The 14,234-nt window shown below is 41.9% G+C and overlaps 1 protein-coding gene and 1 long non-coding RNA gene across 3 annotated transcripts; one reads left to right on the plus strand and one right to left on the minus strand.

Annotated features, from left to right (window-relative positions):
- The first annotated feature begins 3,046 nt into the window (after positions 1-3,046).
- LOC116060639 lies at positions 3,047-6,065 on the plus strand. Of its 2 annotated transcripts, none has more exons than XM_031314318.2 (4): positions 3,047-3,291; positions 3,912-3,983; positions 5,029-5,094; positions 5,347-6,065. In XM_031314318.2, exons 1-4 carry the CDS (start codon positions 3,175-3,177, stop codon positions 5,980-5,982), a joined length of 891 nt encoding a protein of 296 aa, XP_031170178.1. In that variant the 5' UTR covers positions 3,047-3,174; the 3' UTR covers positions 5,983-6,065. The 2 variants fall into 2 exon arrangements, with proteins under 2 accessions (XP_031170178.1, XP_031170179.1); XM_031314319.2 differs by having other exon boundaries at positions 5,029-5,090.
- A 3,828-nt stretch (positions 6,066-9,893) lies between these two features.
- Positions 9,894-11,820, minus strand: LOC116060688. Its single transcript, XR_004107555.2, has 4 exons — positions 11,694-11,820; positions 11,433-11,493; positions 10,354-10,446; positions 9,894-10,184 (listed from the first exon to the last, which is right to left on the minus strand). It is a non-coding gene; the product is annotated as an uncharacterized LOC116060688 (long non-coding RNA).
- Between the last annotated feature and the right edge of the window lie 2,414 nt (positions 11,821-14,234).

Consider the following 14,234-nt stretch of genomic DNA (forward strand, 5'->3'; position numbering starts at 1 on the left):
TTGAGCTCAGGCTTGTACACGGGAGGGGTAGAGTTCGAGGGCAAGGAGGCATTTCATTGGTTTTTAACAAGCGGGCCGTGCGGCAGTGATTGGTGGATGTTTTTACAGGATTACAGCAGCTACAGATGACAGATCTTTTTTTAATCCTTTTTCAGAGCCCATAAGTTATTTTTTTGCTGTCGGGTTATAAAGAGCATTTCAAACAATATATAAAAAAATTATATATTGTAAATAGTTACCAACCCTGCCTTTAAAGAGATATATTGCTGATTTAAATCCAGCTCTGTGTCATGGCAGTGTGTGCAGTATGTTTAGATGAATAGTGTTTGGCTTCTTTAGGTGGTGCCAGTGCACAGAGCATCCAGCGGAGGTCTGCCGAGATCCGCCTGATAATGCGTAACGCATCACAAAGGTCCGCCGGATGACGCAAAACGATTTGTATTGTTCTGCATGTCCATTGCGTGTCCTCCATCCTCTGTTAAGTATAATGCAGTAAGTCAGTAGGAGTCCAGACAATAGGGCATCATTTATTCACTTTCATGTGTAATAATCATTTTGTCTAATGGCAGATCTACTGGTAAAAGAACAGGCTTCCTGTTGACTTACTGAAAATCATAATTTAATTTATTTTGTTGGCAAGTGGCTTAAGTGGCTGTGACAACCAAGGAATGTGTCCAATCAAAGAAAAATGTCAAATTGTCAGCTCATTGTTACATAAGCAAAAGACTGAGAGGAAGCTGATTAGCTGTTAATTATGCACAGGTGTGCACAGATACACACTCACACATGTACTAGCTCTCTCTCCTGATACTACTTTGCACCAGACAAAAACAATTAACTAAACCAGTAATGCTTCAGTCTGCTCTTGTTCTTTTAAAAGAGCCGATGAGGCAAAGCCACAAAACTTAAGTAGCTTTCACACCTGAGCAGTTTGGTCCGTTTTAACCGAACCCTGGAGCAAATATTAGAAACACCAATGCAAAACCAGAAAACCAAAGTCGTTATAAATTTGGTGTTGCTCCAGTATTTCTAAAAAACCAGAAGTGTTGTCCAATTTCACTCAAATATTCTGTCTAATAGACGAGCGACTGTTTCCACCGTGTGATATTTGCTTACAATCTTTGATGCATTTGACAAAGTGCAGTGTGAACGCACACCAAACCAAATGAAAAATGCTAATATTGCAACTTCACCCCCAAATCGCACCGAGTCTACCGAACTATAGGTGTTAAGTACCCTTATAATTCTTCCCAAATGCAAACTCTATGAAACCAGTCAAGCCTATTTTCCATGCTATCTGTTGGATGAGTGCCTCAAGTGTCTGATTTGGCTCAATAGACAGTGAGACAGCTGTAGTGTTTGGGCTCAGAAGTATTATAAAACTCCTGCTGGTGAAGCTATCATGTAATGGTCCTTTAATTCAGATCCCTGGTCTATTTTCTTCTCCATCGTATACTTGCTCTTTAATAATAAATATGTATATATCTTTGAAATTGGTGGCCATAATTTGTGTCTTTATGTATAGCCTAGTTAAGATTAAGTAAAGATTATAGACCAGTGAGGTAAAATTTTGGATTATATTTAGGTTGGAAGCTATTTTGTGGTGTAATAGCAGGCTGGGTTCCTTCTTTGTAGCTTGACCACCCTGTTTCAGTTTTAACTGAAAGCATCTTTGACTGTAAGGGATATGCAGAGCTTTGGCTAGAGCAGGAGCAGAAAAGCTGGCTAAGCTTAGCTCTCTTATTTGGATTAATATCCCCAACACCTGTCTTTGGGGAAATGAATGTGTGTTAAGCTTGATTTATGGTTGTACACTATATTGTGTTTAGGCTGACGTAGAAGCGGTCAATCAAACCCTGGTGTGGACAAAATAACTTCCAAGACAGGGATTTTCCTGGAAACATCAGAAAATGGAAACCAGTTACAACAGATGTTTTTTTTTTTTTTTTCCTACTCCGTTTATTTTGGCAGTTCATAATTAAAAAGCAACTCAAACGTAGTGACCACACAGTTACTATCCTTCCGTAATATTATGGTGAAGGACGCCTTGTTGTTACCCATGCTTCGTTATTCATAACATGAGGTCAAGTTACATTACTAATAAAGCTCATAATTAGTTATTACTTGGTGAGCGCTTTGTGACACAAGAGTGAATAAAAAAACACATACAGCTCAGTAAATGGGCTGCATGACGTGAATTTGATTTCCCTACATGTGTCAATCATCATGTTGTGACATCGCCAAAACTGCCCACAATTATGGGGTGCCATTTGTAAAGCGGCTCACGCTGAAAATAACAGCAACATTTTGTCACATTTAGCTTCAAACAATGTTTAAAAAACTGGGATGAATTTTTGACGGTCACTTTTTAGCACATTTACAACAATATTTGTCAACTTAGAGATATTTTAAATAGTTAAATCTAAATATTAAATGTTACACCTAAATGTTAAATGTTAAATCTAAATGCTAAATCTAAATCTAAATGTTAAATCTAAATATTAAATCTAAATCTAAATCTAAATGCTAAATCTAAATCTAATTGTTAAATCTAAATGTTAAATCTAAATGATAAATCTAAATCTAAATCTAAATGTTAAATCTAAATGATAAATCTAAATCTAAATGTTAAATCTAAATATTAAATCTAAATCTAAATGTTAAATCTAAATATTAAATCTAAATCTAAATGTTAAATCTAAATATTAAATCTAAATCTAAATCTAAATGTTAAATCTAAATCTAAATCTAAATGTTGAATCTAAATGTTTCGGGTGAAACTAAATATTTAACTAATATGCAAATTCAAAATGCCGGTAACCGGAAGTGCCAAAATAAAACCTCGAGGAGGTCAGTGTGTGTTTATAGTGTCAAATAACGAATAAAAACCATCTCATCCGGGGAAATGGACTCTTGGATATGGATTGTCGTGATAATAACTACCTAAAATAATAAACACGTTTGGAGAAACTGTACTTGAAGAGTAGGCTACTTTGAGTTTTTAGTGTCACTTTTATGAAGGGTGCGGGACTTGACCTGTAGCCATAATAGCCAGCCACGAGGGGGCTCACTTTGACTGATCTGTCATGTTCGCTTGCATGAAGGCCAGCAAGAGCCTTTCCCCGCCCGCCCCTGACCAGGTACGGTACTGTCGGTCATGGTCGCTCTGCGAAAATGTTCAACGAATCGGCGTTAGCCGAGAACATCGGCAGAGCCGTCCTGGCGGCTATACAACATTTTTCAACAGCGACAGCAACCGCCTCAGGGCCACCACAGCCACAGGCCACCTCGGTAAGTATGTTTTCCAAATCACGTAGCATTGGATTCTTGTCACGGCTAACTTAACTAAACTAGCTAACGGTAGCCAGTAGAGATTTGCTACTAGCACCAATGCACTTTATGTGTAGCACATTTGTTTCTATAAACCGTAAAACTCACACCGGTTACGTGACGCAGTGGGATGAACTCATGAGTAAATGTGAGTTCAAGATTATGTGAAGATGTTCTGAGCAGCAAAGCATGAATTATATAATTTAGCGTTACAGCTAACGGAGGCTACTTGTCACCCCTCAGGCCCACAAATGACACTGTAAATTGTTGGTCAAATGGAAATCTGCCTCTGTCCTCAGTCAGACATCTCACCTTGGCTTACCTGCTGGCCTTTACTCACAAGATAAAACCGTTCTCTGCTTGGCTAGAGAGAGAGTAATGCTGATGGAGGACAGAGGCAGTCACAATGATAAAGACATTTAATGTGAATAAGGTACCAGAGTCAGAGTGCATACTGTAAAAAAGCACAAAATGTGTCTCTCTTTGTTTCCTTTGCCAATCTCAACCCTGGTTTTTGACTGCTGGGCATATAAACATTAAAAACACATGAAATATAATGTTGCTAATATTTAGCTCTTCAGGCTCCCACCACCTACAATAACACACCGGGGCCAGCCACACCCACCACCTCCACTGGGACATCATACCGCTCGGTATACTTTCATACTCATGTAACCTAGCTGGCTGTTTGTTGGTTTTTTAATTTGTGTGGTGTAATTGTAACGGGTTGTATATGTGTTCTGTTAAATTGCTGCATAAATGGGGACAGCGCCGTCTGCCGGCGTCACTTTCACATTGCGCCGCGGTGCTAAAAGTAACGAATTATGGGTAATCCACAGCAGAACTCCTGATAACTGCTGTGGTAAGTCGCATGTTAAATGCTGCAGAGACAGTATTAGCCAAAATGCTTTAAAGCCCACCAAAAAATGTTTTATTTTACTGTATTCTTGTTGTGATGTAATTTAGAGATGAATGCCGTTTGTTTGGGGTCGAGTAAGTCATTAGTTTTAGGCTCAGAGCTGAATGCTAAATGTAGCCTAGCTTATTTTGCATGATTTCTAATGCTATTCCTCCGTCTGACTTACTGTGCGTTATGTAGGGCTGTTTACGTCTCTGTCCGTGATGTCGACATGCTTATCCTGATTCAGCTTGGTTTCCTCATGTGCAGGTAACTGTTATTGAATTTGATATTGACTTTTGTTATGTGAAAAATGTATAATATTAAACTATAAGAGCTATTTTCCGGTGTTGAAGACACTGTACTGATTCATATATTGTATTTTTATACAGCAGAAATGCCTTAGAAGTTGAAGATTTAATTTGTTTTATTTTACATTTTACTGTGAAATAGACAAAGTATTGTAAAACATGTAACACTATACTTTTGTTAAAAATAACCATTCCACTATACGATCACAGTTGAACAAGTTTAATAATAAAAAAAGCAGAACTCCTGATAACTGCTGTGGGCTGTTTACGTCTCTGTCCGTGATGTCGACATGCTTATCCTGATTCAGCTTGGTTTCCTCATGTGCAGATGCAGCTCCACATACACAACACAGTGAGACTGACGCGTTAAGGACCGTAACATAATGTTTCGGCATTAGTTCCAATCATGGTGGCATATTTTACACAACACTAACATGTGACAAGATAACAACGTCTTTGGTATTTTGTTTATATTTTAAAACTCCTCAGGGCTCCAGCACCAGCGCTACCATACCTTTACCAGCAACAGACTTCGCTCCAGTGACCTGTCTGTCAGTAAGTACTCATTAATATTCGTGTTCATATTTGTTTATTTCTCATTTACCTCTCAGTAACCTCTCATCTTTTGATTGTCCATTTTATTTAAACATTTCTTAAATAAATGTACAGTACAATCTATAATTCTCTTCAGTCAGAAAGATGAGTGGATGTGAATGCTCATCTGTTATAGTGTCTATAATTCTCTCTTGAATAACCCTTGTTTGTTATAGAAACATGGCAAATGTAATATTCTTTGCTGTGTTCTAGAATGACTACCAAGGAAGACATCAGATTTCCAAAGAGGAGCTTGAACATGTTCTTTCACTGAAAACCACCTTTACAGAAGCGGCATCTATTCTTTCAATCTCAAGGCCAACTTTCTACAAGTTACTGCAAGACTATAATATCCCAACGTCAAAATTTAAGAGCATCAGTGATCAACAGTTGGATCTTGAAGTGTCACAAATAAAAACTGAACACCCAAATGTTGGAGAAGTGATGCTTATGGGGCATCTCCGCTCCAAAAACATCGTGGTTCAAAGACAATGTGTAAGAGATTCACTGCGAAGGATGGACCCAATTGGTGTCCTAGCCAGGAGAAGAACAGCAATAGCTCGGCGAGTATACTCTGTCCCACATCCAAATTTCATATGGCATGTAGACGGAAATCATAAGTTGATTAGGTGGAAATTGGTCGTTCATGGTGCCATAGATGGCTACAGTAGGATGTTGATGTTTCTTCATTGCTCCAACAATAATCGTGCTGAAACTGTAAGAGACCTCTTTACTGCAGCTGTTGGACAGTTTGGCAGACCACTGCACATCAGGACTGATCACGGAGGAGAGAACGTTCAGATTTGGGAGGACATGCATGCGAGCAGGGGGGGGAAGGCTCTGTCTTAACAGGAAGTTCTGTACACAACCAGAGGATCGAGCGTTTTAACCGAGACTTGAACAAAAACTGCAGCCATATTTATGCACCCATTTTTTATCAACTGGAATCCCTGGGTATTCTAGACATAGACAATGCGACAGACCTATTTTGTCTCGATTATGTCTTTCTACCCAGAATCAACCGCACTTTGGAGGAATTCAAAGCTGGATTTAACAAACACTCTATGTCATCTGAAGGAAATAGAACACCAGTTCAGCTTTTTACTCTGGGTAATGATTTGCCTCATCTTCACAACCCAGAACTCTCAACAGCAGGGGTAGTTTTTTGTTCCTCACCAAACTCTCAAAGAGGATTTTCCCCATTGAATGACAGGGATTTGCAAGAACTGAATGATGCCATTAACCCTCTTCAAAATGACAACAACAATGGCAAAACATTGTTTCAGAGAACACAACAGTTTATTTTTGATAAACTTGGAAATGTGTGATCTCAGCATAACATGGACAACTGGGTAACATTAGCCTTATTGTACTTTCAAAAGTACACTGTGAAACAAATATTGATGTTTTGTTGTGCTTCTTGAACTGCAAGATTTAAAGCCTCTTGCCAGCATATAGATGTTTGAAAATTACATAATGGCACATACTTGATGTCAGTGTTAAAAAGGCTACAGACGCACTTTTGCATCTGTTTTCTGTCAAGTCAAAAACAACGGTACTGTGGATAAATACAAGATGACTCCTGTTATGTGAAAGAACAGTGAAATACTTTTCAGGGCTCTACAGATGTATTGATACATAACTGTCTTCCACTACATTGCAGTACATTGTTCCTGATTTTTAAAGTACCTAAATATGCAAAGTAAAACTACTCAGTGAAGTAAAATGATACCTGTCAGTGTTTTATAATATCTTATACATTACATACATAACTATTGTATCTTTATTATGTATCTCTGAGAAGATGGCTGTTCATAAGGTAAGACAAAAACTGTTTTCAGCTTTGTGATGATGCATTTTGCAACTAATCCAAAAGGTTTTGTAAAGTGCTTGAGGAGTAGGAATAGGAGAAGGAATTTTTTCAACACGTGAACAAATAAATTTTTCAGTTATCACAAAACATTTAACATCAATAAATCTGAATATACTGGCTTTCAATGGTGAGGAGGGCAATTAAAAATTGTAATCTGAAAATGACTTCAAATTTCTACGGAAGTACCTTACTTGAGTAAATGTACATAGTTTATTCCTTCACTACTGTTTCAGTAAAAAAAACTCGTAGTTAAATTCATCAACAATCATTGTTAAAAAACACATCACAAGGTTAAAGTAACTACATTAGTGATTTATTACTCCGATGACTGGTTCCATATCCTTCCAATCATACAGTACAACATCTTACAGTATAAAGAAGGGTCAGATACAGTAGTCACAGAGGTAACACTTTTTGTAATTAACATCCACAAACAGGAATAGAGTTTTTAACAATCAAAAACCACAGAAACCACATGGAAACCAGAGCCGATAGCTCTATCGATCCTTTTATACTAATACGTACAGCCAACCTTAAGTCCTTAAACTATAATGAACTCAAAGGGGCTACGGTTGCACACTCTTGTTCAAGTACAGCTACTGAATTTTTTTTTAATTTTTTTTATTATTTTTCATTAGGCTATACTTGATTGCATGTGGCTGGCTGGTGATTTACAGAAATCAGGAAGTGATAGATGTGTTCACATAATGTGTACATCACAATGTTGCATTTGTATTGCAAAGCTCTTAACAGAAAATTTGATGACAAGATAAAAAAAAAAACAGGGCAAAGAATGTGGAGCAAGATGGGAAAACACAAGCTAAAGTATTTCTTTTTCAGTTTTCTTATGTACTGCAATTGAAACCACTGCTTTATAATATGGACAAACTATGTCCTCTATGAAATACACTTACACATGGACACAATCAACCACTGGGCTGTAGTGTAAAGTTTTAGGGTTGTTACCATGAGGGGGGCAGAGGGTACACAGAACACCACAGCAGCCTGGTTTGACAAACATGGGGAGCCCTGCACTAAACAGTGGTGTATTACACTGCAGGGGTTCTTTTACAAATTAACTGATTTCAGTAAATTAGTAGTAGATTTACAGTAAAAATCAAAACTAGGACAGTACACTTATGTTCCGGTTGTGCTTGCAAAAAATAAGCCTTGTACTTTTAATGGTAGCTGTTAAACATCTCGTTGTTTAAATGGTGCTGAATAAAGATCCATTCATTAGTGCTACTAGGAAGCAGTAGTTAAATTCATCATCATCAGCCATTGTTGTTGCGTTCACAAAAAGGTGAAGCTCATTTGCACAAGTGTGCACAATGGGAAGATGTTTTTTGTCATCATGAATAAATATTAATTTAGGAGTTGGATGAAAACCAATGGCTGGGACTTTGCTGCTCCCTGTAGCAAATGCCAGGATGTGACCAGGGCTCAAAGTCTTGAGGAATGCCTCCTCATCGTTGGTTAAGAGTCCTGTCCCCATATGTCTCTCTCAGCTCTTTATCTAAAAGCAAAGGGAAACCAGTGTTGACTTGGAGACTGGAAAATACTCAGGTTTAAGAAAGCCTGAATCAATGAATAATTGAGTGACTAATGGATTAGTGTATAGGTATTTTGGTGAAAAAGCAATTTTATTCTGAAAAGCAATCAGATAACGACTGTATTCTTGTTTGTGGTACATAAACATTAGATAGGCACAGCTTCATGAGTTGTAAAGAATAAAATTAATTTGTAAATGTCCTGGATTGCCTTATTGTATAATATACTGAATTACAAATACATACTTACTTTCAACACATTGGAGAAACTCCCTAAATTTGACCACCATCAACTCCTCCTTAGCTCTTCTGTTGCTCCCCAGTACGGAGTAGCTTGGTTTGAGAATACCAGCTACAATATCAGCTTCTTGACCTTTGTCCTCTCCTGGTATGTCAAGCAGCACACGCAAGCTGGGGTTCTCTCTCAGGAGTGATAAAACCTGGAGGGAAATTCAACACCATAAATGAAAGGCCATAAAGATAATCAAAGGTGATACAGAACTGTGAGGTAAATCTTACTCCATAGTGGGACAAGCCATCAATGAGTTGGTCAAGACAGCTCTGCCATTGCACAACAGTATGGTATAGAACTGCATTTTTCACAAACACATCTCTGTTGGCCATGGTGACTACGAGTGGAAGCCCCTCTACTTGATATCGCCATGTGTCACAGCAGCTGACTGCTTTCTCCAAATCATCCTGCAAGGTTGCCCGTTGAATCTAAATATTACAGATCAAATGTTATTTTCTCAAATTACTGCATTTAACCAACATTTACAGAAGTACTATGTAGACTGTGCATTTCACTTAATAGTTACTTACCTATGACAAGAAAAGTTTGAATTTTTAGATTTATTTGGTAATATGAAACCAAAATTATTTTGATAATGCATTCCACCAAAATAAAAGTAACTGTACTGCTGTGGAATATTCAAAAAAAGCAAAGGCTTACTACAATAGTCTTCAGATCAGAACATTGTGCATTACCTTATTGAGGTTCTCCCTTAAATCAGGGTCACCTATATCATCAGGTGTCACATGAGCTTGAAGGATGTCCCCAGACACAATGTAGTCCACTACACTCGGGGATAGGAATGCAGGTGGTTCACCCCCTTGCACTATTATTGTAGACATCATCCTGCCAATGGTTCGATACACTCCATTTTGCAAGTGGAGCATGTTCAGTCTTGGTGTGCATCCATTTGGTGTGCCTGAAAGATTAAATAAATTAAGCAGCACATTCTGTATTATTTTCTCTGGCATTTACAAACCAATATTTGTGGTCAGGTAGCCACAATATATATATATATATATATATATATATTTATAAAAAACCGTCAAAAACTCCACTGTCCTGGAAGATAGCCTTCATCAGTAAGCGGAAAAACTCTCGTCTGGGACCCCCAAGGTCAGCAGCATCTTCCACAGCATCATGTTCATCGCTTGCAAATGTGACATAGAGCGTGTCACAGCTTTCTGCAAAACTGGGTCTCTTAAACACAAGTAAGGCTGTGGTCCAAACATTGGTTCGACTGATATAGATCGGTCTTGTTCCCAATGTAATAACTCTCTCACTGTGAGCTTGTAGAAGGCCTGCAATTTCTTCTTTGCTCAGCATTTCAGATGACCTATATTAAAAAAGACAATGATAAAGATAAACAGACCTTTGGCTATCTGTGCATTTACTCCATTATCACCTTCAGTGCACGATGATATAACTGTTTGATGTTGTTTGCGATGTTTACACTGGTGTAAACAAGATATTTACCGTAATAAAAAATTACTTGTAACTCTTACTTTAAAGTATTAACAGCAGGTCCTACACACTCTTCTAGTAGACTACGCTGAATTGCCTCTTCAAGAGCCTCATCTTCCTCCAGATAAACAGGGCTGAGCAAACGGAGATAAACAGGGACAGCAGAAAATTCAGCAGAAATCAGCGAGAGAGAGAGACAGAGAGAGAGAGAGAGAGAGGGAGAGAGAGAGAGAGACAGACAGACAGACAGACACAGAGAGGGAGAGAGAGAGAGAGAGAGAGAGAGAGAGAGAGAGAGACTTTTATCAGAGGTTCATAATGTAAACAGACCAACATCTACACTACTGTATTTCTATGAAGCCCAAACAATATCTTACACAAATTCTGCCACATTATAAGGAAACACTTGTCTCGGTTCCTCTGCCTGGCCCTGACTTTCACTCTCTTGAGTGGACTTTCAAAGTCTTAAGATCACTGTACTGTTCACACTACACGCCTGTCTTGTACTCAGGAGTGTTGTGGTTTGCACACTTCATGACTGGGGTTACAAGGGCTACAAGGGCTACAATCCTAAAGTGTGAACTCAACTTTTGCAGTAAATAAAGCAGTAATTACTGAGTTGTCAAGGACAAGGGTATACTTTATTAATCACACATACAATTTAGTACAGTGAAACTTGTCCTCTGCATTTAACCCATCCCAGGAGCAGGGGCAACCATAGCAAAGCGCCTGTGAACCAACTCCAGATTCTGAGCCAGTGCCTTGGTCAAGGGCACTGATTGGATAATTAACCTAAATGTACCCGTTTTTGATGGTGCAGGAAACCCACACAAACACGGGAGAACATGCAAACTGATGACCTCACTTTCACTTGTGGAAGGTGACACTGTATGAACTAAATGACATGTTATGGACAAAAGAAGGGAAAATATATATCAGTAATTGGAAACAAAGTACTTAACATTTTTAATTAATTACCCATATCTGAATTTTGGGATGAGCAGAATTAGAACAGATAAAAAATGTTATAAATAAATGATAAACCCATTGCTGTGAGAAAGTAACTGTTGACTGTGCCTACAACCTGTTGCAAAACAACATTTCAAATTCTCACACCCACCTCTCCTTCTCCAGCCCACAGGACTTTCAAAGTCACTATCGGAGAGTTCCTCAGGTTCCTCCTGGAGAAAAAAGTATGTTATGTGTGATATATAATACATCAAGCCAGTGGCAATGCAGAAGTATTTAACACTAAGTTAACCTAAAAAAAGGATATGTTATTTATGTAAAGAAGCAGAATAAGCAACATACATATTTTTACTTCTAATACATTGAATGTTGCCCATAACTGAAACTCTGTACTGTCAAATAAAGTGTTTACCTGTACAGGTTTGCGTATTAATGCCATTATATAGAGACAAGTGGCTGAACTAATCGAGGCAACTTCTTTTCCACCCCACAAAAAACTGCTCGAGACGTTTGGTTTCATTAGTCTTTTGCATCCCTTGACTGTAATCAAATACTCGAATGGGAATGACTGGCCCATAGACAATGCAAATGTTCTTCTTTAAGTTGTGCTTCAGACCAGTCAGATGTAAAGGAAATCTTCCCAATAAGGCCATCTCGTGCCAAATTTGCTCTTGAGTCTCCCCTTGGAATGCAGAATGTTGATGCTGACGAAAAAGGCAAGCACACAACATCTCTTGTATAGTGTTTGCAGGCTTTGTTTTTTCTGACAAAACGTGAGTGTGTAGCAGGCCTTTGATGAACTGATGGAAAGGGAACCTGAAATCAATGAAAACACAGACACCTGTGCATTACAGTGCATTCCCCAGCTAGCTCTCTCGCCATCCTATAGCTCCCTCGCCATCCTATCCCCAGCCAGCTCCCTCGCCATCCTATCCCCAGCCAGCTCCCTCACCATCCTATCCCCAGCTAGCTCCCTCGCCATCCTATAGCTCCCTCGCCATCCTATAGCTCCCTCGCCATGTCCCTCGCCATCCTATCCCCAGCCAGCTCCCTCGCCATCCTATCCCCAGCCTAGTTCCCTCGCCATCCTATCCCCAGCCAGCTCCCTCGCCATCCTATCCTCAGCCAGCTCCCTCGCCATCCTATCCCCAGCCTAGCTCCCTCGCCATCCTATAGCTCCCTCGCCATCCTATCCCCAGCCAGCTCCCTCGCCATCCTGTCCCCAGCCAGCTCCCTCGCCATCCTATCCCCAGCCAGCTCTCTCGCCATCCTATAGCTCCCTCGCCATGCTATCCCCAGCCAGCTCCTTCGCCATCCTATCCCCAGCCAACTCCCTCGCCATCCTATCCCCAGCCAGCTCCCTCGCCATCCTATCCCCAGCTAGCTCCCTCGCCATCCTATAGCTCCCTCGCCATCCTATCCCCAGCCAGCTCTCTCGCCATCCTATAGCTCCCTCGCCATGCTATCCCCAGCCAGCTCCTTCGCCATCCTATCCCCAGCCAACTCCCTCGCCATCCTATCCCCAGCCAGCTCCCTCGCCATCCTATCCCCAGCTAGCTCCCTCGCCATCCTATAGCTCCCTCGCCATCCTATCCCCAGCCAGCTCCCTCACCATCCTATCCCCAGCTAGATCCCTCGCCATCCTATAGCTCCCTCGCCATCCTATAGCTCCCTCGCCATGTCCCTCGCCATCCTATCCCCAGCCAGCTCCCTCGCCATCCTATCCCCAGCCTAGTTCCCTCGCCATCCTATCCCCAGCCAGCTCCCTCGCCATCCTATCCTCAGCCAGCTCCCTCGCCATCCTATCCCCAGCTAGCTCCCTCGCCATCCTATAGCTCCCTCGCCATCCTATCCCCAGCCAGCTCCCTCGCCATCCTGTCCCCAGCCAGCTCCCTCGCCATCCTATCCCCAGCCAGCTCTCTCGCCATCCTATAGCTCCCTCGCCATCCTATCCCCAGCCAGCTCCCTCGCCATCCTATCCCCAGCTAGCTCCCTCGCCATCCTATAGCTCCCTCGCCATCCTATCCCCAGCCAGCTCCCTCGCCATCCTATCCCCAGCTAGCTCCCTCGCCATCCTATAGCTCCCTCGCCATCCTATCCCCAGCCAGCTCCCTCGCCATCCTATCCCCAGCCAGCTCTCTCGCCATCCTATAGCTCCCTCGCCATGCTATCCCCAGCCAGCTCCTTCGCCATCCTATCCCCAGCCAACTCCCTCGCCATCCTATCCCCAGCCAGCTCCCTCGCCATCCTATCCCCAGCTAGCTCCCTCGCCATCCTATAGCTCCCTCGCCATCCTATCCCCAGCCAGCTCCCTCACCATCCTATCCCCAGCTAGATCCCTCGCCATCCTATAGCTCCCTCGCCATCCTATAGCTCCCTCGCCATGTCCCTCGCCATCCTATCCCCAGCCAGCTCCCTCGCCATCCTATCCCCAGCCTAGTTCCCTCGCCATCCTATCCCCAGCCAGCTCCCTCGCCATCCTATCCCCAGCCAGCTCCCTCGCCATCCTGTCCCCAGCCAGCTCCCTCGCCATCCTATCCCCAGCCAGCTCTCTCGCCATCCTATAGCTCCCTCGCCATCCTATCCCCAGCCAGCTCCCTCGCCATCCTATCCCCAGCTAGCTCCCTCGCCATCCTATAGCTCCCTCGCCATCCTATCCCCAGCCAGCTCCCTCGCCATCCTATCCCCAGCCAACTACCTCGCCATCCTATAGCTCCCTCGCCATCCTATCCCCAGCCAGCTCCCTCGCCATCCTATCCCCAGCCAGCTCCCTCGCCATCCTATCCCCAGCTAGCTCCCCCGCCATCCAATAGCGCCCTCGCCATCCTATCCCCAGCCAGCTCCCTCGCCATCCTATCCCCAGCCAGCTCCCTCGCCATCCTATCCTCAGCCAGCTCCCTCGCCATCCTATCCCCAGCCTAGCTCCCTCGCCATCCTATAGCTCCCTCGCCAT

This window comes from Sander lucioperca, chromosome 3 (genome assembly GCF_008315115.2).
Source record: "Sander lucioperca isolate FBNREF2018 chromosome 3, SLUC_FBN_1.2, whole genome shotgun sequence".
In the NCBI taxonomy this organism is placed as follows: domain Eukaryota; kingdom Metazoa; phylum Chordata; class Actinopteri; order Perciformes; family Percidae; genus Sander; species Sander lucioperca.

What these genes read in the sequence shown, in the direction of transcription:
- LOC116060639 (XM_031314318.2), top strand. Translation starts at nt 3,175, where the DNA reads ATGTTCAACGAATCGGCGTTAGCCGAGAACATCGGCAGAGCCGTCCTG. An exon ending in CACAGCCACAGGCCACCTCG is followed by an intron (nt 3,292 to 3,911) that starts GTAAGTATGTTT and finishes TTAGCTCTTCAG; the next exon opens with GCTCCCACCACCTACAATAA. An exon ending in CTGGGACATCATACCGCTCG is followed by an intron (nt 3,984 to 5,028) that starts GTATACTTTCAT and finishes AAAACTCCTCAG; the next exon opens with GGCTCCAGCACCAGCGCTAC.